Here is a 26321-nt window from a genome sequence, read left to right on the forward strand (position 1 = left end):
GTTGAAAATCACTGCTTTACAGTACTCTTTAAGTGATTTACATTGTCTGCATATTGCCCCCAACAATTTGGGTAATCATTTTACCCATCTAAGAAGAATTGAAGGTTGAATCAACTTTGAGCTGGTCAGGATCGAGTTCCTGGCAGTGAGCAGAGTTTGCCTGCAATGCTGCATTCTAACCACTGCACCATCTGGTGAAGGGTCTGTGTGAGAAAAGGTTAGAGGATCTAAGTATGTTTAGCCTGCAGGAAAGATGACGAAAGAGACATATGACCGCACCCAGAAGGTGAGGTGGAGTTTCTTTTTTATCGCCTGAGAGTGCAGGATTAAAGCCAAATAATCCTTGAGTATACACAGGGGTCTTTTCCCTTTCTGAATCAGCATGTCCACTGCAGTTTATACTATGCTAATTTTACAAATTACTGTAGTAAGCATACTGAATTCTACATGGAACAGACTCCCGATCTTCATAATTCATGGTTTACTAGACTCTTGGACATTCATATTTCCTAGGATTGAAAAATGCCTTTACCATAGACATAGGAGACTGTAGATTGGATTATGGTCAAATAACTGGTTGGCATTTAAGATCCTTCACTGTGTTCTAGGGAAATTTACAAATAAAATATTCAAACACTGGCATTTTGGATTTTGACATTTCTATTTATTTGAACTGTACCTATTCAAAAATAAAGGTTCGAGGCAGGCAGCAATAAATAAATCAAAATAAAAGAAAAATGCATCATAATACATAGCTGGACATATATTTCCACATATAAAAAGCCAACTATACTTTACAGAAAAGTCAGGAGGTATATAAGTTGTCACTTCATTTAGCTTGCAGAGGATTTACTTTTAAACTCAATGCTTCGGGCTATTTAGCTTTGAAAAGATGATTTGAATGATATTATTTCAATATCTCTCTTTAATTGTAAAAGGGAGACTTGCTTTTGGAGAGATTAAATCAGAGGCAAGAAATGAAAAACAAGAAATAGAGAAAAACAGAAAAATTGTCCAGGTGTAAACATGTTTACAAAGCTGTGCAGCAGTTATTCAAGTTTTAGCTATGCAAACAAAGCTTGTTGAAACTTTACCATCTGTACTTCAATTAACTGAAGAACTTGCCCCAGGGTATCTAGGGAGTTTGTTGATGATGCCGAAGGATGGATGAAAACAAGAATAGAAATGGAATTAATGCAAGATTTCTTATACTGTACACAGGTTTTGTGTAGCTTTTGAAGAATTGCAGCTTATTAACAGGATTGTTTTTATAATACTGCATAGAAATAAAGTAACTCATTTACCATCTGCAACACTTGCATGCGTTTTTTTAAAATAAACTTTAGCTCCACATCTCTGCTTCAACAGAAGCTTCAGGAGGCAATCTAGTTAAACGTATGATACATCATTATAGAAATGCAGAATGTCGGAGAGAAGAGCTTAATTTTATTTAACATAAATATATTGAAATTGATAAAATGATACATTAGCAAGTTGCAGCTGTGGTTTCATTAAATTTAGCATGCGTTTAACCTAATAAATTGCAATGCTGTATTTTTCAATACATGGATTAAGTTATTATAGAAAAGTACTCCTGTTATTGTTATTTATTAGATTTGTATGTTCCAGGTTTGCAGATTTGAAATATGTTATAAAACCTAAATATCTTTTAATGTATAGGTGTCAAAACAGTTAACATTCTCAAAATAAATAATATACTGTCATCTTCCCTAATTTGACATATTCCCATCTGTGGGATTATTAATCTGGTCATTCTCATTAAATAAATTCAGTTTAAGGATGGCATTATGGGACTTGTTTATTTTTATTTATTTGTTTGTTTTGTCAAGTACATATTGGTGGTATACAAAGATATAATAATATTCATATACATGATACTAGTAAAAAAGAAACATTAGGACAGGGGACGGAAGGCACACTGGTGCATTTATGAAAGCAGTAGATTGAAAACAGCTATATTGTTCAGTTATACACGTTAAATACAATAAATGCCTTGGTCACATCTGATCTTTAAGCAAATAACAACACATACTAAATTGCAGAGCTCCTACGTTTACTGAGACACATCTCTGTGTTTGATCTGTCAGTAAACAGGGAAACATGAACAGTGAAGCATGAATTACATCAGCTTTTCAAAACCAGTTTTTTACTCTGCGTAATGGGAGCTGATGAGTTTAGTCAGGTAACCTTGTTGGTAATCTACATGTCTCTCTTTGCATTAATGGTTTTGTTATGCCTCCTCCCCTGAGGTACTTGACTTTTAAAAGGAGGGACTTGGTGGTAATTCTACACTCAGTTCTGCCCACGCCTATTCACACTTGCTAAACTTACCAAACAAGTGCTGGGCTAAGCATTAAAAATGGTTGGGGACTGCTTTTCATCAGTAAAAGGTTTGATTGATCTGCAACTCTGCTTCCGTAGCTGTTTTGTTTCCAGAAATTGAGTAGTCGTTTTAATATATGTGCTGCAATGGCAATTGGTGACAGTGATCTTCATTTTAGAACTAAGTGTCAATTAACTTCATACCAAGCTGATTATAAACTAAGGCGGAGTAGTCTACCATCGGAACTCCTCAGAAATGACATTAAAGGAAAGTATCAAAGAAATATTAGGAATTTAGAACCCATCCATCCGAGACGCCCTAAGAAAAGACCTCCACTCTTTCCAGGTAGGACATGTCAGGAAGTTGCTGTTGCACATTCTTAATGTTTTCTTAATGTTTGAATAATACAGAGATTTCTAAACATCTATTACACATAAATGATGCATATTTTAAAACACCAAATCACGGTAGCATACAGTAATAATATTGAACTGAATCACCTCATTGCTTTGAAACTTGTCTGTTGATAAATATAATTTTGCTTCCTATATCGTAGCATTTTTTAAATAAAGAGGTTTCGGATATTAAAATGCTTTTAAGAAAGCATGAACAACCAGTTTCTATTTTTAATTATTCTCATGAAGTTTTGATAGTTCTTACTGTATCAAGTTCCAATTCTTATCAATAAAAGACACCATTCTTCTGAAAGACATGCTTTTAAATCTTTATTTTGCACTGAACTAGGAAGCGTTTGCAGTAATGGGTATATTTAATCCTCAAGTGGATTTGTGTTTCTTAATCAGATTTTCAATTAAATAAGGAACAGTGAATTATGGCTTTAAAATAGTAAAGACAAAATGTTGATTGCTTGTAAGTTCATGGTATAGATAGAGAAGTTCTAAAGCATATTAAGAACCTATATTTTTACATGTGTGCAACAATATTTTTTCAAAAGTAAATAAAATACATAAGAAAGTCAAATTGATTTTAATTCAGAATCTCATTTAAGGATTCATATAGGCTTGATATCAAAGATTTGGGGTTCTTGTTTTAAAAAGGACACATCTAAATTTTTTAAGTGAAAGCAGATATGATTTAAGGACACATTATGCACAAACATTTTAAAAGCTCTGGGAGTTCCCCTCTGCCCCAAAAAATATTCCAAGTGATTTTGCATTTTTTGCTTAAATTGTTAACCATAAGCAGACATCTACAACATTTTAACTAAATACTGATATGATATACCATTCTTGTACTGCTTGAAGTCAGGTGATTTGGGTGTGCTCTGCTATATAAAACTTCCTGATTCCTGAATCAGGTATTTTTCACTATACCTGCTTCAGTAACATGTGCAGAGTGGAAAATCACGTATGGACCTTCTGGACCAGTTCTAGTCTGCATAATTTCAGGTAGACCTTGACGTATGACCACAATTGTGGCCAAGGGAGACATTTGTTAAGTGAGTTTTTTGCTCCATTTTACAACCTTTCTTTCACATTTCTTAACTGAATCGCTGCCATTTTTGAATTAGCAACATGTTAAATGAATCTGGCTTTGCCATTGACTTTGCTTCTCAGAAGATTGCAAAAGGGGATCATATGATCCCCCAGGACTGTTATAAATATGAGCCCGTTTCCAGGCATCTGAATTTTGATCATGGGTCTAAGGCAGTGATGGCGATCCTATGGCATGGGTTCCACAGGTGGCACGTGGAGCCATATCTGAGGGCAGGTGAGGCATTGCCCTATGTCAGTTTCAGCGTGCATGTTCATGCTGGTCAACTGATTTTCAGCCTTCTTTTGGGCCATTTTCATTCTCCCCAGGCTTCAGGAAAGTCTCCTGAACTCTGGGGTTGGTGAAAACAGCCGAAAGGGCCTACCGGATGTCTGGAGGCTTTAGTAAGGCCTGTGTGCATGTGCAGGAGGAGGCAGTGCAGGGGTTGTGTGCATGCACCGGGGGAGGGCATTGCATTATGGGTGTGGGCACGCACATCATGCTATTGTGCGCATGCCTACCCTTTTGGCACCCAAGCAAAAAAAGGTTTGCTATCACTGGTCTAAGGCGAGGTAGGCAAAGTTGGCTCTTCTATGACTTGTGGACTTCAACTCCCAGATTTCCTGAGCCAATCATGTTAGCTCAGGAATTCTGGGAGTTGAAGTCCATAGAAGAGCCAACTTGCCTTATCACTGGTCTAAGGGATGCTGCAAGTGTGAAAAATGGTCATAGGTCACTTTTTTCAGTGTAGTGACAGCTTTGAATGGTCACTAAATGAACTTTTATAAGTCAAGGACTGTCAGTATCTAAGCGTATATATAAGTATATGTGGAATTGTACATGCAGTTAGTTCTCAACCTATAACCATTTGTTTAGTGACTATTCAAAGTTATGATGATACTGAAAAAGTGACGTACGGCTGGTCCTCACACTTGCAACCATCGCAGTATCCCCATAATCTGAGTCCCAGCAACCATTTAGGTCCCACAGAGTCGTCCTTCTCCGGGTCCCGTCAACTAGACAATGTCATTTGATGGGACCTAGGGGAAGAGCCTTCTTTGTGGAGGCCCCGGCCATCTGGAATTAGCTCCTTCCAGAGATTTGCACTGCCTCCACCCTTCTCGCCTTCTGTTAAAGTTTAAATACCTATCTGTGCCGCCAGGCTTGGGGCTATTATACCCTAGCCCCCTGGCCGACGAGTATAGTATGTTTTGGTGTGTGAATGGGAATGAATTATTTTAAATGTTATTAGTTTTTAAAAGTTTTTTAGCTATATTAATTGGATTTTTAAGATATGTATATTGTTTATTGTTTTGATATGTTGTGAGCCACCTTGAGTCCTCGGAGAGGGGCGGCATACAAATCCAATAAATAAAATAAAAAAATAAAAATAAAATAAAATAAAATAAAAAATATAAAAAAATATAAAAAAATATAATAAAAAATAATAAAAAATAATAAAAAATAATAAAAAAATAAAATAAAATAAAAAAATAAAAAATAATAAGGCATGATTTGGAAACTTGGCAACCAGTTCACATTTACAATGGTCGCAGCAGGATCACATGATCGCCATCTGTGTCCTTCTCAGCTGGTTTCTGACAAGTAAAGTCAGTGGGGGAGCCGGCAGGGGACATCGCATGACACAACCCCGTGCTGTCTCTCTTAATGACCATGATGATTCAATTAACAATCACAGCTAAAAAGTTCATAATATTGAGTACAGTCCTGTGAGGCCTTGCCTAATGATGATTTTTTTCAGTCCTAATTATGGCAAATTGAGCACTTCGTATGTGCATGTGTGTGTGTTTGTTTATATAGCCTGAGAATAAAAATACCATACCTTTCTGAGTATAAGACGCACCCCCCCCCAAAAAAAGTGGGTGGAAATGTCTGCGCAAGTGGTTAAGTGGTAATGCAGGATTATTTTGCCTCTGTTCTCTCTCAGAGGGAAAACGGAGCTCAGCTGGGTCATTGTTATTCCACTGAGAAAATGAAGGAACTTCGTCTTAGGATACATAGAGAAAATAATAGAGAATTTAGCTACTGTATTCTTCAGAGTATAAGACACTCTACCCCCCCCCCCCAAAAAGTGGGTAGAAATGTCTGTACATCTTATACAGCGAATGTTGCTGAAGCCATGCTCACCTGCTGGCCCCCACTCTTTGGCAATTTTCGGCCTCCGCACATCCTGTTTTTGGCCTTCTCATGCCCTGTTTTTGGCTTCCGTGCATTGCATTTTCAGCCACTTCCAGGTGGCGGGAATTGAGTGGATGTCAAAAATGGCCATGCAGAGACTGAAAATGTGACACGGGGAGGCAGCGATCCGCAGCAATGGCCTATGGTAATCCCCGCAGCCTGGAACGGCCGTAAATGGCAGAAAACGAGGTGTGCGGAGGCCAAAAATACAATGCATGGAACTGGCGATCAGTGGCAATGTGCCTTAGCGGTCCCTGCAGCCTGGAACAGCTGATTGCCAGTATTCCAGGAAGCCGATTCAACCGCCAATCAGCTGCTCATGTTAAATCAGGCTGCGATAAAATGCTGAAGCTGACCAGGCTGTTTGCTGTTTGCTGCAAGGACACCAGCCAAATGAATATGGATGGGTGCTGGTAGGCTAATGCAGAATTTTTCTTTCTTATTTTCCTCCCCAAAAACTAATGGGGACACTTATACTCTGAAGTGCTTTATACTCCAGAAAGCACAGTAATGGATAGAAGACAATGGAGGATTTGTGGTAGGTCTAGCCATAATTTATTTATTTAGAAAATGTTTATAGTTACCTATTTGCTTACAGCAACTCTAGGCAGCTTACAAACAATAAAAACATCTAAAGAAAAAAATAAAATAGAAATAGAAGACAATAACCCCACCCACTCCCAGTGACAACACACAATCAAATGAGCCATTGGATGGGCTCCATCTCACTACGAGTTGTCCAGGCCTGTGGCAAAACCAAGTCTTCAGGGTCTTACGAAAAATTTTCAAAGTGGGGGCCAGTTTAATTTCTGAAGGGATGATATTCCAGAGGAAGGGAGCCACCGCAGAGAAGGTTCTTCTTCTAGGTCCTGCCAGATGTATCTTCTTAAGGGACAGGTCTTGCAACATTCCTTGTCTGCCTGCTTTAGTGGATCAGGTGGATGTGACCAGCAAGAGACGATCAGATAATCTGGTCCCAATGTCTGTGAGTAAGCATGAATGTCTGTGAGTAAGCATTGTTGGTCCAGGAAAGGGCATAATTTGCGCATAACCCCTCAGTTGCTTAAAAACTCTCCTGATTGCTACCTCCTCAAACAGGAGTTGAAAGTCCAAGAGAGTACCCTAAATTACATACTGGATTTGTTTGGGGCAGTGCTACCCTATCCAAGACCAGATACTGTATATCTACCTACCTTTCCTATCCTTTCTTCCCCAGTGAACATGTGGATTAGATTTATTTTCTCCCCTTTTCTTGATCACCAGGATTTCATTTGTATAGTTTATTGAACAACTCGAAGCAAGGATTGCAACTATTTGTTCAATAGAGACTAATCCTAACTTATTCCTCTATTTCCTACTATTCCAAGGGCCACAGAGGAGGCATCTGCTAATATATAGACATACTATGGACAGGAACATATTTGTAGCTTTTGGAAGATGGTAGGGTTTGAAAATTATGCATATTTAAAAATAGAGTATTTGTTGTACTCAATGACAATGATGTAATAAAAGTTGTAATAAACAGATTACATATGTGCAGAGCAGTAGCAACTATAAAGCTAAACATATTGTTTGACTTTGCATTTTACATATAAAACCATCATTAGGCTATGCCTCAAGTAACAGAATCACATGTACTGTATCTTAACATAAAAATGGTAAATGACCAGGATGCCTGGATAATTTGTTTATGTGTAAGCTGGTCAAGACTAAATGTGTATCAAGGTAAAATGGACAATATAATAAACATAATTGATGGCTTCAATAGCTCCTTCCCCACATAGAGAAAGCCTTAACTCAGATGAAATGCTCTTTAATCTTTAACCCTTCTAAAAAGGCTGCATGGGCATTAAATGAGGCAGACATTAAATCATGCCAAAGAGACTGCGTTCCTATATTTGGATATTATAATTTGGTTTGAATATCTAGCAGGTTTGACAAGGATAACGGAACTAATGAGAAATATAATATTGGGAAGAGATACTAGGTCCAGTTGCATAACATTAAGGATATTGATATCCTTAATCCAGTGCCTCAAAGCTACTTTTGTACATTGAAGCCCAAGCATTCAAAAATAAGCTCAATAGAATAACAGATTTTCCAGTTACTTTATCTATTTCTGTAGACAAAAATGAAATGCAATTAACAATAATAATTGGAAGAGACAAACTTAGTGAAGGACTCAGAAGAATTAAAACACGTGGCCAGATACTGGTCTCATTCTTACTATTACCAGGCTTACTGTGAAGAGATAAAGAAGGAAACTTGAAATAAGTCCTAAGAAATTTAGTTTGGCATTGATTTTTATTTTGACTTCATAGTTGCCCACAATTACTTAAACAAGCAGAGGTGAGTCAGCTTCAAAAGGGTATTTAGATAAGCTTCAGTTCAGACTATAATTCATTGGCGTGTGTATGTGAGTAAATTGAGGGAATATATGTACAGTGGTACCTCTACTTAAGAACTTAATTCATTCCCTGACCAGGTTCTTAAGTAGAAAAGTTTGTAAGTAGAAGCAATCTTTCCCATAAGAATCAATGTAAAAGCAAATAATGTGTGCAAACCCATTAGGAAAGAAATAAAAGTTCAGAGTTTGGGTGGGAGGAAGAAGGTGAGGTGAGGGGAATAAAAAAAAATTCCAAAACTTTAAGGGTTAAAAAAAAAAAAGAGGGACTCCCTGAGGTGGCGCCCAGAGAAAGGAAGATGCTCCATTCGCTCTGGGCTGCCCAGAGTGAAGGGAGTGTTTCTTTTCTCTGGGTGGGGGCAGGTTTTATTCCCTCTCCAAGCGCTCAGAGAAAGGAAAATGCTTTGTTTGCTCTGGACTGCCAAAGCCTCCTTAAGTGCCACTGAAAGGCTCCTCTGGCAGCCTAGGAAAGCCCGAGATGGCCAGGATTAAAGGGAATGGCAGGAAACTGGCGGGGCCTTCATGTCGCTCTCAAATTTCCTGGGAAATTTTTCCATGCTTGGGTTCTTAAGTAGAAAATGGTTCTTAAGAAGAGGCAAAAAAATGTTGAACACCCGGTTCTTATTTAGAAAAGTTCTTAAGTAGAGGCGTTCTTAGGTAGAGGTACCACTGTATTACTAAAAGCAAGGAAATCTTAGTAAATTAGAGCAAGACAGGCTGAGCCTAATGTTCAATGGATCTAGAACAGTGCTTCTCAAATAGTGGGGGGGGGGGGGCTGCTGAGATGCGGAGTGATGCCAGGGGTGTGCGTGACTCTGGGGAACATAGTTTTTTTTGCTGCAGGGAGTAGGATGTGTGTTCTACCTGACACTTATATTGGTCCCTACTTTGCATTCCTCGCTGTTATGTCTAGGGCAGCCCGTTCTAAAAGAAAACATGTTGCGAGTTCAACCAAACTTCTCAAACTCCTGAGATGTTTTCTTTTAAAACTGGTTCCCCTGGACGCAACACCGAGGAATGCGATGGAGGTACGGGTACAAGTGTCACATAGGAGGTGCGTCTTGTAGTGGAGTACAATTTTGGAGTGGCAGTTCGGGTGGGTCGGGTCACAATACTAGTTACAGTCACTTCAGAGAGTTGTGGGGGGCGTAAAATGTTTACTTCTTCCTGGGAGGGGGCATAACAGAAAATAATTGAGAAGCACTGATCTAGAAATATATGCTGAACAAATATACACTGCTCAAAAAAAAATAAAGGGAACACTTAAACAACAGAATACAACTCCAAGTAAAGCAAACTTCTGTGAAATCAATCTGTCCACTTAGGAAGCAACACTGATTGACAGTCAATTTCATTTGTCAGCACATTCAACTCTGTACAGAACAAAGTATTCAATGAGAATATTTCATTCATTCAGATCTAGGATGTGTTATTTGAGTGTTCCCTTTATATTTTTGAGCAATATATATTGAACCCTCCTGGTGATCTGCCCAACTCTTCTTCTTTAATGTGGAGAGTGACAGAGATTTATAGTATAACAATTTGTGCAAAAGTCAGACTCCTTGTTTAATCCTTAATTTAAAAAAATAGAAATGCTTTTAAATACAGTGATACCTTGTCTTACAAACGCCTCATCATACAAACTTTTCGAGATACAAACCCGGGGTTTAAGATTTTTTTGCCTCTTCTTACAAACTATTTTCACCTTACAAACACAAGCTGCTGCCACTGGGATGCCCCGCTTCCGGACTTCCGTTGCCAGCCGAAGCGCCCATTTTTGCACTGCTGGGATTCCCCTGAGGCTCCCCTCCATGAGAAACCCCACCTCTGGACTTCCGTGTTTTTGTGATGCTGCAGGGGAATCTCAGCAGGGGAATCCCAGCAGCGCAAAAACGGGTGCTTCGCTGGCAACGGAAGTCCGGAGGTGGGGTTTCCCAGCGAGGGGAGCCTCAGTGAAATCGCAGCATCGCAAAAACACAGAAGTCTGGAGGTGGGGTTTCCCATGGAGGGGAGCCTCAGGAGAATCCCAGTAGTGCAAAAACGGGCGCTTCGGCTGGCACAAGGGGTGAATTTTGGGCATGCACTCATTAATTGCTTTTCCATTGATTCCTATGGGAAATATTGTTTCGTCTTACAAACTTTTCACCTTAAGAACCTCGTCCCGGAACCAATTAAGTTTGTAAGACAAGGTATCACTGTACAGAGAGTTTCAAACCTGTTACATATTAGGTTATAAGCCGAGGGGTGCTCGTGGCTCTTCATTGTTTTTAAATGGGAGAGTGTTCCTCCTTGCCTTTCAGTTGAGAATAGATATTTTTTATTCCTCTGTAATAATTTTTTAGAGTAAACCTTTCGCTCTCAATGAGTTTTTGCGATACATTAGATATTGACAGGAGAAGTTGGATATAAACTGATAATTCACTATTGTGGTATAGAAGTAAACCTAAACTCTGGCATACTTTTGTGCTGGTTAATAGACGAGAGGAAAACATGGTAAAGTGGTTGTTTATGCATACTATAGTTTAATGACTCATCCTTGTGCTGCTCCAACATCTGAAGCCACTTGGGGGCAGCAGAGGAACATGCTTCTCACAGGAAAAAACAAATGAGATAAATACTGTATCTGCATTTGAATCCTACATTTTATCCATCCTAATATTTGGTATAGTATTTCAATTCCTCACTCATCAGCTTTGGTCTTCTTGGGAAGGAGGTTGAAGATTTTCCTTTTTCTGATGTTTTTGCAGGTAGAAAATATGCAGATCAGTTCCTTTTTTCAGGTCATACAGGTAGTATTGCTGATTTGCATTTCAACTGGTAATTCCAGAGCAAGGCAGTTAATGTACACCATAACATGCATGGGCAGTTTTGTGTGTTATGAAAGTACTTGTTTGTAGTATGCTGGCAGATGATATGAGAACAATTCTATTATAAATATTTTGATCACAGGACACTAGACAAATGGACATTAACAAGTAATGTAAACTTTGGAGCAGAGCTGGTTAAATAAATTAAGTATTTAAGGTTGTTATTTAAAAATGAATGAAAAATCCCTAGTCCTATGTCAAATTATAATAGAAAATGACACTTTTTTGTTCTAAATATAATTGTGCATTTTATTCTCCTCAAATTACAATGTCCATCAATATAGTAAATTTCCATTTTAATTTTACTAAACGTATTAGAAGTTTTAAATAATATTATATTTAATCTGAAGTGTAATTGCTATTTTATATGCTTAATATATTTGTACTTCCATCTGAAAGCTTCTAGATCAGGTTGTAGCCATCAATTAAAATAATTTAAAATATAAAATGAGACAGGAAATTGCATAAGACCTTTAAAAACTGATCTGATTTCATTCTGTTCTGAATTATACATCAATGTTGGCACCAAGGAAGCCATTCAGAGAGGAGCAGATTCTTCCCTGTTCACTAATAAGTCTAATTTTAGAACATGGAGCAACAAGAGCAAGCTTAAATTTTAAAATTTAGGAACAGATATACAGACAGCAGCCATTAAGAGCTATTGTCAAAATTGGAAATGTTTTTGGAAATGGACAGTGAGCCAATGACACTATTTAAAATGTAGCAATAATTATATTTTGCCCATTCAGTAGTCAATGGCTGTGTTTGGACCACCTGAAAAATCAGCTGAGATATCTCAGCATTCTTCAAGGGTAATTAAAAATGGATAAGGAATGACTGCAAATGGGCAATGTCCCAATTTTGCAAGAGTATATCTAAGAGCCAGGGATGTTGTGAGCCGCTCAGTCTCCGGAGAGGGGCAGCATACAAATCTAAATAATAATAATAATAATAATAATAATAATAATAATAATAATAATAATAATAATACTGTAATAATATTTCTCTGGCACAAGCCAGTGAAAGTGGTCCCAGTGGTACTTGGCACGCTGGGCACAGTGCCAAAGGATCTCAGCAGACATTTGAAAACCATCGGAATTGACAAAATCTCCATCTGTCAATTGCAAAAGGCCACTTTACTCGGATCGGCAAACATAATTCGATGCTACATCACGCAGTCCTAGGTGCTTGCTGTGTTGTATTGACATAATAATAATAATAATAATAATAATAATAATAATAATAATAATAATGTTTGCAGCATAGATCAAAAATGTCAAGACAGTGGCCACAATGTAAGTGATTGGAGCTCTGCCTCTGTAATGAGATGTGAGAATGAGCTTGGGAGGTAGGAGCGGGACCCACAGATTAGACCATTGTTGGCGAAACTTTTTCCCCTCGGGTGCCAAAAGAGTGTGAGTGCACACTATTGTGCAATTGTGAATGCCCATACCCTTAATTCAATGCCAGTGAGGGAGTTGAAAATGGCCTCTCCTCCCACCCCAGAGGCCCACTGGAGGCTGGAAATTGGCCCAACCTCTGGTGGTCCTGGTAGGCCTGTTTTTCACTCTACCCAGGCATCAGAAGCTTCCCTGGGGGGAAATTCCCCCCATCCCCCAGATGTTATTTAATGCTGTATATTTTATTGTTTTATATTGCCTATGAGTCCACTAGGAATTGGGCGGCTTAGAAGTTAAATAAATTGAATTAAATTAAAACATGTCTTAATTTGGAAGCGGGAAGGGGGGTCTAAAAAGGGTGTCAAGTCCCTTTGATTTCAGTACAATGTTCATTTCTCCCGCTAAAGCAGGTGGCCAACTCGGTACAAAAAAGGGATGTTGTAGCTTAGCCATATCCAAGGTTGACTCAGCCTTCCATCCTTCCAAGGTTGGTAATATGAGGACCCAGATTGTTGGGGGGCAATATGGTGGCTCTCTGTAAACCGCTTAGAGATGGCTGTAAAAGCATTGTGAAGCAGTATATAAATCTAAATGCTACTGCTATTGCTGTAGCCATGGAATAATGTATTATCACCCATTTCCTCCCACTTATGACTGTATGACTGTAACTTGTATCCTTAAGATTTTTATTAATATTGTTTCCTCATTGCTTATTTGACCCCTGTGACAATCATTAAGTGTGGTACCTCATGCTTCTTGACAAATGTATCTTTTTCTTTTATGCACACTGAGAGCCTATGCGCCAAAGGCAAATTCCTTGTGTGTGCAATCACACTTGGCCGATAATGAATTCTATTACATTCTATTCTATTCTATTCTGACTGTAACTTGTTGCTTGCATCCTTAAGATTTTTATTAATATTGTTTCCTCAGTGCTTATTTGCCCCCTATGACAATCATTAAGTGTGGTACCTCATGCTTCTTGACAAATGTATCTTTTTCTTTTATGCACACTGAGAGCCTATGCGCCAAAGGCAAATTCCTTGTGTGTGCAAATTCCTTGTGTGTGCCGATAATGAATTCTATTCCATTCCATTCCATTCCATTCTATTCTGACTGTAATGAGTTGCTTGTATCCTTAAGATTTTTATTAATATTGTTTCCTCACTGCTTATTTGACCCCTATGACAATCATTAAGTGTGGTACCTCATGCTTCTTGACAAATGTATCTTTTTTCTTTTATGTACACTGAGAGCATATGCACCAATGGCAAATTCCTTGTGTGTGCAATCACACTTGGCCATAATGAATTTTATTCTATTCTTTAATAGAATAATAAAGAATTCTATGAGGGGGCAAACCTAGAGGGGCTTTTAATACAGCAAGCCGTTTATCCCCCCGGCTGCTGCCTCTTTAAAATCCGACCCAAGACAAAACGGTACCAGCAGCAGCAGCTCCGACTGGGTCTGGTGCCGAGAGAACCCAAACAAGGGGAAGCGCCGGGCCAAACCTTTGGAGGCGGGGGTGGGGGGGGGAAGGCGGAGGGAAGGAAAGGAGGAGAAAAGAGGCCCCGTCACTGCAACCCTCTCGGATGGGTGCAGTTTGGGCTTTACCGCAGCATGATGCAGTTGTCGAGAATTAGGCGTTGTTGTTGTTCTTGGGAGGGGAAGCAGCTGACAAGGCGGCGGCAGCAGTAGCTGGCATCAAAACAACACCAAACGGGGCTGAGCTCCCATCTTTCCCGCGCGCCCCTTGGAAGCTGCTCTCGGGGGCCAATCGCCCGGGCCGCCCTGCACTGCCGGGAGGGTTTTTGAGGGGGGGGGTGTTGCAGGAAGGAGTGTTTTTATTTCTCCCTTCCGACCGCTCCTCTCCTCCGAGGCATACAAATCTGATAAATTATTATTATTATTATTATAATATATATTATATATAAGAAGGAGACGGCGGCGTCCGGGCAAGCAGTAGCCCCCGCCTCAGCAGCGTCGTCAGCCGCCGGTGGATGGTGAGGGAAGGGGCGCCTGTTTGGACTCTTCCCCTCCCGGGGCTCCGTGCGATGGGGAGGCGGCGGTGAAGGATGAGCCCAGGACGAGGCTGCTCCGTTCATTGTCCGCGGACGAGGGAGCAGCCGCCGCCACCGCCGCCTCTGCAGGAGCGAAGCGCCCCTCAGGAGCGGAAGGAGAGGCTCTGCGGAGACTTCATTTCCTCCCCTGACCCCTCCGTTGACATCACTAACTGGTGACAGTCACATCTCAGCCGGCCAAAAAAATTACCTGCCGCTCGAGCTGCTCGCTTGGAGAAAAATCTTCCCTCGGATGCCGCAACCATGGCCAGCCAGCAGGATTCCGGCTTCTTTGAAATCAGTATCAAGTATCTGCTGAAATCCTGGAGCAATAGTGAGTGAGCTTCCTCCTTCTCCTTCCCCCCCCCCTTTCCTCCCCCCCCCCCTATTCTCCACCTCCTACAGAATTGCTAGTAGCATCCTTGCCTTGGGGGCTGATGGCTTATGGGGGGGGGGAAGGCTCCCATGATGTACTTTGCATAAGCAAATCATAATTGCGGTTGTAATTATAGCTGTGGTTGTAATCATCGTTCTTGGAGGAGGAAGGTAGGATTTCGGTTCTTACCTGGTTTTGCTGGGATTTTCCAAAGAACCTCTCAAGTTCATCTTCCTGAATCTAGAAAAGAGCAGAGTGGCCTGGTTCTAGTTTATTTATTTATTTGTTTTGTTTAATGTATTTGTTTGGTCAAGTACATTGTATATTGTCCTGTTGTGAGCCGCTCCGAGTCCTCGGAGAGGGGCAGCATACAAATCTAATAAATATTATTATTATTATTATTATTATTATTATTATTATTATTATTATTATACATATTGGTGGTAGTATATTATTATTATTATTATTATTATTATTATTATTATTATTATTATCCACAGTAACTGAATTTAAACATGCCTGGGATAAATATATATCCATTGTAAGATAAAATACAGGAAATAGTATAAGGGCAGACTAGATGGACCATGAGGTCTTTTTCTGCTGTCAGTCTTCTATGTTTCTATTATTATTATTACTACTACTACTACTACTATTATTATTATTATTATTATTATTATTATTATTATTATTATTATACATATTGGTGGTATGCAAAGATACTACACAATAATATTTATATACATGATACTAGTAAAAGAGAAACATTAGGACAGGGGTTTACCATCCTTAAATGTTAAATGTAAATACCATCCTTAAATGTTTGTGCTTGGTTTTGTGACTTGTCGTTTTGTGGGGCAGGATGGCTCTTCAACTGAATAGCAGCACTTGACATATTTTGTTTTTCTCCCAAGGGGAGAAACACAGGAGGAAATGACAAATCATCTTTAATATTTTTACATATTTACTGAATTAATAGAGTAGGAAGGATGGACTCCTCTGATATAATAAACTATTCAGTATTCACCCCCCACACCCCCCACACACACTTTGTGGTTTTATTGGTTCCATTATATTTCTGGTAAGGGATTCTGACACCAAATGAGGGAGATCCACAGTGTAAACAAATGAGACTGGAGCTATGCAATGTTTGCAGAGAGGTCACTATTACTGATGGTAATTAAAGTGTTCTATTTTTTATGTGTAGGAAACATTCTTTGTAATAAAGCTCAGTGAATGTCAAGAATGTGCACGACTAATGTGAAGTTAATTAAAGCCTCTAGTCTGTCTACTTTGATTCTTTTCATAAAGTGAAATTTCATTTGAGAAATGTGTCCTGTCCATGCCTACTTTACGTCAGCATGCTTGAATGGCACCAGATTCTAGCCACTTTTACCCTGTGTGCACAATTATTAAGCGAGTGAGTATTTTGACCGTATAATCATTTTAATGCATGTTTTCCACCTCTTACCCGTATAAACTTGAATGCTTATTGGATGTAAGCATATCAGGTGATGTGTATGTGTAATGAGGGAGGGTATGGCCTAAGGAGATTAGCACCCTATATCAATGATGGCGAACCATTTTCCCCTTGGGTGCCGAAAGAGTGTGGGCGCATGCTATCGCACATGCCTGAATGCCCACACCCATAATTCAATGCCCGGGGAGGGCCAAAACAGCTTCCCCCACTCTCCCCAGAGGCCCTCTAGAGGCCGGAAATGGCTTGTTTCCCAACTTCTGGTGGGCCTAGTAGGCATGTGTTTTGCCTTCCCCAGGCTCCAAAGGCTTCCCTGGAGCCAGGGGAGGGTAAAAACGCCCTCCCTCATCCCCCCAGAGGCTCTTTGGAAGCCAAAAACACCCTCCCAGAGTCTTTGTGCGGGCCAAAAATCAGCTGGAGCTGAGCTAGGACAAAGGCTCGCGTGCCAGCAGATATGGCTCCATGTGCCACCTGTGGCACCGTGCCATAGGTTCACCATCACTGCCCTATATCAAGGTGTGCGTAATTATTCAGCAATGTCTTTCCCTCAGCCAAAATCGGCCAAAAAAGAGATTTAACTGACTCTGAAAAAAAATCAAAAATAATAATAAGTCTTTCAGACAGATGCAGCACTGGTGAAATTGCTAAGGTATTGGGACATGAACACAGAACCATCAGACATTTTATTCCAAATAATCAACAGGGTCGCAAGAAATATGCTGAGGAAAAAAAGATGCTCATTAACTGCCAAAGATTTGAGAGGAATCATATGTGAAGTTACCAGGACCCCCTGATCCTCCAGTGCTATCATATTCCAGAACTTTCAATCCTGGGCCTGGAAAGCCTAGAATTAAGACGCCTTAAACAAGATCTAAGTATTGCCCACAAGATCATATGCTGCAACGTCCTGCCTGTCGGCAACTACTTCAGCTTCAACCACAACAACACAAGAGCACACAACAGATTTAAACTTAATATTAACCGCTCCAAACATGACTGTAAAAAATATGACTTCAGTAACCGAGTTGTTGAAGCGTGGAACTCATTACCGGACTCCATAGTGTCATCCCCAAACCCCCAACACTTTACCCTTGGATTATCTATGGTTGACCTATCCAGATTCCTAAGAGGTCATTAAGGGGCAAGTACAAGTGCACTAGAGTGCCTTCCGTCCCCTGTCCTATTGCTCTCCTATATTTCCTATACCTTTTTCTATTCCTATATCTCTTCTTCTATTCTTTCATTGATATGTTCTATTACTATATCTTCTTTTCTATTCTTTCTTAGATATATTTTACTATGAGTATCTCCTCTATAACCTTCATCGTGTATTTTACTATGTGTGTATATATATATATACCCACTAAAAACCCTCATTGTGTATTGGACAAAATAAATAAATAAAAATAACTGCAACCTACCTGGAGTGGCCAGAAGTACAAGGTGTTCAGTGCTCAGAAACATGGCCAAGGTAAAGAAGGCTGAAACCCAATCACCACTGAACAAGACACCTTAGTTGAAATGGCAAGACTGGGCCAAGAAATATCAAACGGCAGATTTTTCAAAGGTTTAACGGACTGATAAGATGAGAGTGACTTTTGACAGACCAGATGGATGGGCCCAGGGCTGGATCAGTAACAGGCACAGAACTCCACTTCTGCTCAGACGCCAGCAAGGTAGAGGTAGGGGGTTAGTATTATTTAAGATGAGCTCATCAGACCTTTTCAGGTTGAAGATGGACGCGAAATCAACTTCCAAACCTACGGCCAGTTTTTAGAAGACATTTTCTTCCAGCAGTGGTACAGGAAAATGCATGTATCTTGCAAGAAGACCATGATTTTTATGCAGGACAATGCTCCATCACACGTATCAAAGTACTCCACAGCACGGCTAGCAAGTAAAGGCCTTAAAGATGAAAGATTTATTTGTTCGTTTGTTTATTTATTTATTTAATTTTAAGTAGATTTCTATGCCGCTCTTCTCAAAGCAACTCAGGGCGGCATACAATATTAAAAATGCAACAATATATAAAAGGAATCTAAATTACTTTAAAAGAATTATATAGAATTACTAAAAGTGTTAAAACCCCCATATACTGTCATACACATTCATCCAATTCAATCATTCATAATATCGACCGGAGACAATCTCATCACTCACGGCCCCCATGCGGTGGGTCTTCAGAGCTTTACAAAAGACCAGGAGCCGAGGGGGTGGTACGTATCTCCAGAGGGAGTTCATTCCAGAGGGTCGGGTCCGTCACAGAGAAGGCTCTTCCCCTAGGTCCTGCCAGACGACATTGTCTGGCTGATGAGACCTTGAGAAGGCCAACTCTATGGGAACTAACCGGCCGCTTGGATGCATGAGGCAGAAGACAGTCCCAAAGGTAGTTTGGTCCTAAGCCATGTAAGGGCTTTATAGGGCTATATGGGGGCTTTACAATGACATGGCCCCCTTCCTCACCTGACCTAAACCCTATTGAGAACTTGTGGGCCCTTCTTAAATGGGAGATTTACAATATAGGAAAACAGTACACACTTCTCTGAACAGAAGCTGAGAGGCTACAGTTGCTGCTGCACAAACAGTTGATAGTCAACTGTTCAAGAAACTGACAAAGTTCATGAATGGAAGGCTTATGACTTATTGAAAAGAAGGGTGACTATATTGGTCACTGATGTGTGTTTTCTTTTTTTAATGTCAGAAATGTTTACAGTGTTCCCTCAATTTTCGCAGGTTCGAACTTCGTGAAAAGTCTACCACGGTTTTTCAAAAATATTAATTAAAAAATACTTCACGGGTTTTTTCCCTATACCACGGTTTTTCCCACCTGATGACATCATATGTCATCGCCAAACTTTCATCTGCCTTTAATAAATAATTTTTTAATAAACTTTCATAAATAAACATGGTAAGTAATAATCTAAATAGTTGCTAAGGGAATGGGAAATTGCAATTTAGGGGTTTAAAGTGTTAAGGGAAGGCTTGTGATACTGTTCATAGCCAAAAATAGTGTATTTACTTCCGCATCTCTACTTCGCAGAAATTCGACTTTCGTGGGCGGTCTCGGAACGCACCCCCTGCGAAAATCGAGGGAACACTGTATTTGCAAATTTTGAGTTGTTTATTATTCTCACTTTAACAGATGGAAATAAATGAGTGAGATGGGAAAAATTTCATTTTTCATTTAGTTGCATAATAATTCTGCACACTAATAGTTGCCCAATAATTTTGCACACATAGATATTCTCCTAAGAAAACCAAAACCTCACTTTTACTTTCTTAAATAGTCAGGTTTGAGGTTTATTAACATTTTGGATTGACCAAAAACTCTGTAGTTGTTCAATAATAAAATTAATCCTCAGAAATACAACCTGCCTAACAATTGTGCAATTCTTTCTGGAAGGATACGGCTATTCTGTATTACCGGTATGTATAATTTGTATACTGTACTATGATATATAAATATGATATCGGAACATTTACATATGTAACATGTAGCTTATGGAGGCCATATCGCTAATTAAATATCACTGGCATGTGCTGTGTTTTAAATTTGTGTATGAGTTGAGTTGAGATACTGATTATTCAAATACAGATCTAAAATATGGTGATATTGAAAGGCACTGACTTAAGGTTTATCTGAATTTCTTAACCATAAAGTGAATAATATTGTAACAGTGGTGGCATTCTAATAATTCTAATCATCATTCTTGTGCATAGCATTAATTCTTTGTTTCTGACCTATTGTTAATTGATTTGAATAGAGGCTATAGCAGGACAGGAGAGAGAAATAAAAGTTTTGGTAGATTTTTGTTTGATTTTAAAATATGTAATATGAAAATGGTGGCAAAACAGTTTTTAATTTTAATGAAAATTAAGTTATTGTCATGGCATGTATTTTCTATCCGGTTGAATCATTTTCATTAGCAATATAATTAGAAGTTATTCAGCTTAATCAAACTTTGTTTGTTTTTTTGTTTTTTTGTTTAATTGATTGATTGATTCAATTTGTATGCTGCCCAATTCCCTAGGGCAATGATGGCAAGGTTTTTTGGTTCGTGTGGGTGTGCTAGCATGGGTTCATATGACCACACCCCTTCCCCCACCCCAAGCATGCGCACACACATGAAAAAACGGTCCAATGGGCAAACTGAAAGTTCAGAAAAACAGACTTCCAGTTTGCCCGTACTCTTTAGTGTTCAGGGAATCTTCCTGAAGCCCTGGAGGGCAAAAAAACAGCACAACAGGCAAGCTGGAAATTCGGAAAACATACTTCTGGCTTGCCCATTGTGCTGTTCTTTGCACTCCAGGGCTTCAAGAAGATTGCCTGAACCCTCAGGAGTGCAAAAATCAGCACAATGGGCCAACTGGAAGTGTGTTTTCCAAACCTCTGGTTTGTATGTTGGGTGGCTTTTTTGCACTCTAGAACTTCAGGGAAGCTTCCCTGAAGCTTCCGGAGGGCGACATGGCCTTTCCTAAGGCCGAAAATCATCTGGCACAGTACCCTCCAATATGGATCTGTGTGCCACCTGTGGCACGTGTGCAATAGGTTCACCATCACGACCCTAGAGAATCTAGGCCAGTGATGGCGAACCTATGGCACGGGTGCCACAGGTGGTACGCGGAGCCACATCTGCTGGCACGCGAGCTGTTGCTGTAACTCAGCTCCAACATGCATGTGTGTGCCGACCAGCTGATTTTTGGCTTGTGCAAAGGCTCTGGAGGGCATTTTTGGCTTCCAGAGAGCCTCCAGGAGGATGGGAGAGGGCGTTTTTACCCACCATCAATTCTAAGGAAGGCTTTGGAGCCTGGGGAGGGCGAAACATGAGCCTATGGGGCCCATCAGAAGATGGGAAACAGTCAGTTTCCAGCCTCCAGAGAGCCTCTGGAGGGCGGGGAAAACTAATGAATTATGGGTGTGGGCACTCAGGTATACACAATAGCTCGCGCCAAAGCTCTTTCGGCACCCAAGTAAAAAAAGGTTTGCCATCACTGCTCTAGGTGGTTCAGAACCAGAAAAAAATTAAAACATACAATATAATACGGAGAGGGGCGGCATACAAATTTAATAAGTAAGTAAGTAAGTAAGTAAGTAAGTAAGTAACTAAGTAAGTAAGTAAGTAAGTAAGTAAATAAATAAATAATATTAGCAATTTAAAAAAATATAGAACCGACAATAACGAAAAACCACACATGCCATTTATGGTCAGATCTTGATGGTATGCCATTGAATCAATTGGCCCCAAGCCTGCCAGAAAAGCCAGGTCTTTACAGTTTTCCGGAAGGCCAGAAGGGTGGTGGTTGTCTGGATCTCAGGACGTAGCTGGTTTCAGAGAGCTGGAGCCACCACAGAGAAGGGTCTCACCTATAGGAATAAAATAAAGTAAAATAAAAAATATCAACAGAATTCTCTGCAAAAGTTAAATTAGTTATTATCAAACTTCTGTCATTTTTTATGAAATATTTTTCTTCCCCAGATAATTTAAGAGGTAAATGGGGTTATATAAACAAAAACTGAGTATCAATGAAATCATAAATTCATTCAAACTTGTCTTCTGATTTGTTTGCTTGAAATATAAGAAAACAAATTAAAAGTTTCTTAGTTATTTTAAAAATTGTGGGTGGAAGAAAGCTGCTTCAAATAAGTTGAAGGATGTAGACTTAGAATAGATTGTAAATGGAAGCATTCAGCTTTCCTGGGATCGGAATTATTTTATGTTTAAACCTTTCGATTCTGGCAGTATTTGGTAGACTCCAGGGTACTCATAAAAACCAGAGTTAAACCCACAAAATTCCCTATCCTGGCTTCTGGTATGAGAGGCTTTGATGTCACTTGTTCAAAAAACTATTGGTGAGCTTGCTCACGCTTGAGTAGCAGTCTGTTTTTAAAATAATGCTTGCTTGGTGTACAACTATTAATATGTTTGCAAACAGAGGTACCAGGTCAAAGTACAGGGGTTGGAAGTCTTCATCTGCTGTCTTCTGGCTTGCTTTACTTGTTTGGTATACTACCAAGTAGCACATTAAATACTTTTCACTAAAGGCATGAAAACCATTTCAATAATAATAATAGTAGTTAAGGCATCAGGCTACCAGGAGAATATTGTGAGATCTAGTGCCACTTTAAGCACAAAGCCTAAAGGTGAAGACGGACTAGTCATTTTCTCTTAGCCTTAGGACCAGGTAATGACAAACCACGGCTGAAAAATATAGCCAAAAAAATTGCAGGGATTTTCCCAGGCAGTCTCCAAGAATCAGACATGATTGAATGGAAGCAAAAAAGGAGAGGTTGGACAGGAGAACATGGGGAGGTCCTGAGTTATAGAACAATTTTTTTTTAAATGCAAACTTTGTCATTCAACTAGTAGTCTATTTATCTACTGTCATGCTTAGCTTTGCTAATATCCAACTGATCAGGATGGTTGTGAAAGAAACACTAGAAAGGTTTACATTTGTTTTGCATTAATTGCAATCTAGTATTCTATCCATACTCTAAAAATTGATTTAATAGCTGTTAACTCAAGCTGGAAACAGAAGTTTCTCATTTCTTACTTATAGCTGTGTGAAGAAGAGGTGAGAAGGATTGGAGATGCTTGCCAGGTAATTGTAAGTGAGATTGGAACTAGTTTAGCAGGGGTTAAATTCATATTTCTTTACTATCAGTTCTGTAGGTGTGCTTGGTGGGCATGGCAGGGGAAGGATACTGCAAAATTCCCATTCCCTCTCCACTCTTGGGGGAAGGATATTGCAAAATCTCCATTCCCACCTCACTTGGGAGCCAGTAGTAGTCTGAACTACTCAAAATTTCTGCTACCGATTTTCCAGAACCTGTCAGAACCTGCTGAATTTCCTGTAGTCTTTTTTATTATTTGTAATTTGAAAATATAATACATGAAAAAGAAAAAGAAAAATTTCCAACTGCCAAACCCTGCAAAACTAATCCATTTTGAAAAAGAGGCAAAATCTCATTGAAACACAAGATTAGAATTAAATTCAGGCTGAAAATAGAAATGAAACGCATGCTTCAAAGAAAGCTGGGCATTTACCAGTATACATTTTTGACTTAAATTTTCCTTATCTTATTTTTTAAAATTTGTTCTTAAGTTAATTTTCCTGTAGCTGAGCAATACTTGGTATTTTACATTTCTGGAGGGAGCTTAAAATGTTTATTTTCACAACACTTTAATGTTATACTTTCAACATACAGTATAAGTTAAGATTTAATTTTAGATGTATTGTTTTTATAGCTTGTAAGATGCCCAGAGGCATTAAATGGGTGGGTGGCAAGGATAAACATTTCCATGTAAATGAAAATGTACAGAGGAAATAGTTACTCCTAGAAATCTGTCACACTGAGTTGTTTGTTGGTCAAAACACATACAGCATTTAGGACCCACTGAATCAAAAAGTTTTGCTTAGAGATGTTATCTCAGCCATCTTCAACTATTCTGACACTTATATTAATGTGTTTGTATATCCCAGCGTTAAAACAATGAGTCATCTTTACATAATGGATTCTTGAGGTCTTCTCTTGAAATACAATACTATTGAATACATAGATTAATAGTACACCAGAGTGATGGATTTGAATGATATTGTTAAAAGCTTGCTTTTAAAAGCTATTGCTTAATGCTTTCAAATAATGTGATTTATGTTTATTTATTTAAAACATTTAGATGACTACCCATCCTGAACCAAATTCTGAGCAGCTCAAAACTTCAAAATAAAAACAATACCTAAGGTAAAATTTAAAAAAGCATTAAAACAAAAAGCACTTTACATCATGGCTACATTTCTCCCATGCAGTCCAAAACAAGTTCCTCCCATGCCAAACTTGGCTTATTCCAGCCAAGGGGGAAATGTGTTAAATTGATTGATCGATTCTCCCTCAGTCTGAGCCATCCGGGAGAACTGATGCCTGTAGACTCGCGCCGGTTTGATAGGTTTGAAATGGTTAGCTAGTTTAGAAGCCAAAACCTCCCCCTTTGCTGGTTCCGGATCAGTAAGGGTTTCTGCTAAATCATACAGTTGTGTGCCGCAATGGTTTTAAAAAATCGCTCACTTCCTGCCACTATCGGCATCCTTCATGCCCGCTGCTTCCAGAAATATATCAAATTTCCGTAAATGAGTCTACGGAAAGGGGCGGCATACAAATCTAATAAATAAAATATAGGCTTTCCAGGTCATCTTTTCTGGATCAAACAATTCTGGAGGTTTGGCAGCTGAGGGAGCAGCCGGAGTTTCCATGACCGGCTAATAATTAATAGCGGAGGTTCATCCCATCCTCGTCGCCAGTGAAACGTACTTAAAGCTAGCCAAACTGGTGAATTAGCAGTCTTTATTTTTTCTGTATTAGGGTACAGGCAAAAGAAATAGAGCTGTCAAAGTTACAGGGAAATTCTCTCTGAGGGAAAGTGGCGTGTCTCTAACTATTTACTATACGTTTCGCAAAGTAACAAACCCCATTTGACATGGCAACAAGTCTCCCGCCAGAATGAACAGCCAATCAGAGGCCAACATGCAAATATAGAACCCTTTCTTCATTAACCTGCGCATATTTAACACCCAGCTCAAAACCTCAAAATAAGCATTAAAACAAAAAGCACTTTACATCATGGCTACATTTTTCCCATGCAGTCCAGAACAAGTTCCTCCCATGTCAAACTTGGCTTATTCCAGCCAAGGGGGAAATACTATTAGCTATGACAGATATGGCATCATTTGGTTGGAGATTCAGTCTGTAAACATTTTTTGGGGGGGTATGAGTTAGGGAAACCTGACAATATGATGAATCAAGATTAGAGTAAATGTTTGTTCAGTGATGTTTTTCATAGGAAAGCAAATCCATAGTTTTGGGTGAAATGTAGAATTTTTGGTCTTTAATTGCAGCCCTTATTTGAAGGATCAGCTGATCAAATGAGGTGGCTAAAAGGCAGAGTGTTGAAAGATGTAAAAATGGTTTGGGGCTGACTTTATTGCAGAAAGAGAGTTGTCAAGTGACCTGAATCTTGTGGATAGACAGAATTTGTGAAGCAAGCAATAGCCAGGTAATAGATTTTTTTTCCCTGAAAAAAATACTTAAGTTTAGATTAAATGGGTCATTCCATTCCATTCCTTCTAAAAGCATAAACCTATACTAATTTGTTCTATTTATCAATTATTTTATAAAATATATTTTTTTAAAAAATATCTGGCATATTTAACTAATAAACTAATAAACTAAACTTCACACATACAGTATTTGTTTCCCCCCCAAAAAACACTTTTGTCTCATTTTAGTGGTCCTTGACTTTTATCTATACTTTTATCAAGTTCCTTCTTCCTTATTATGCTACATGTTTTCACACGGTCCTATGCTTCTCATAGAGTTAGTTCTATGTTTACAATGGCACTTGACATCATTGCCATTGATAAACTATGCAGTCCTAAAGTGCAACCCCACTTGATAGTCACAAGATATTGCAAGGACTTTAAGTATGTCTTGACTTTTAAAAAATGTGTCTGAAACATTCTGTGTGAAACTCATATGATTCACACATTTGTGTATATGATTTCCTTGTTTGACCTGACATTATACAAGTTTCTAGCCAAATTGGACAAGTGTTTTCTTTGCCTCATCCTCCATCTGCTATTTTAGGAGGAGCTGGAGGTGCAGGAGGACTTTCAAATTGGGAGATTAGTCTCCATCAGTGAGCACAAG

The 26321-nt window shown here is 39.1% G+C and overlaps 1 protein-coding gene across 4 annotated transcripts in view; it reads left to right on the forward strand.

Moving 5' to 3' along the window:
• FRY (FRY microtubule binding protein) overlaps positions 1-26321 on the forward strand; it is a 232999-nt gene that overhangs the window by 35085 nt on the left and 171593 nt on the right. For 2 of the 4 annotated variants that reach the window (XM_070749877.1, XM_070749878.1), the window contains exon 1: positions 14963-15102. The exons of 1 other annotated variant lie outside the window; for it this stretch is intronic. In XM_070749877.1, coding sequence (XP_070605978.1) covers positions 15033-15102 — 70 coding nt within the window. In that variant the 5' untranslated portion in view covers positions 14963-15032. Of the gene's footprint in view, positions 1-2416; positions 2690-14962; positions 15103-26321 lie in introns of those variants that run through there. One more of the 4 variants, XM_070749876.1, reaches the window with a different exon arrangement.

The sequence above is a fragment of the Erythrolamprus reginae genome, chromosome 4 (assembly GCF_031021105.1).
Source record: "Erythrolamprus reginae isolate rEryReg1 chromosome 4, rEryReg1.hap1, whole genome shotgun sequence".
Taxonomy (NCBI): Eukaryota; Metazoa; Chordata; class Lepidosauria; order Squamata; family Dipsadidae; genus Erythrolamprus; species Erythrolamprus reginae.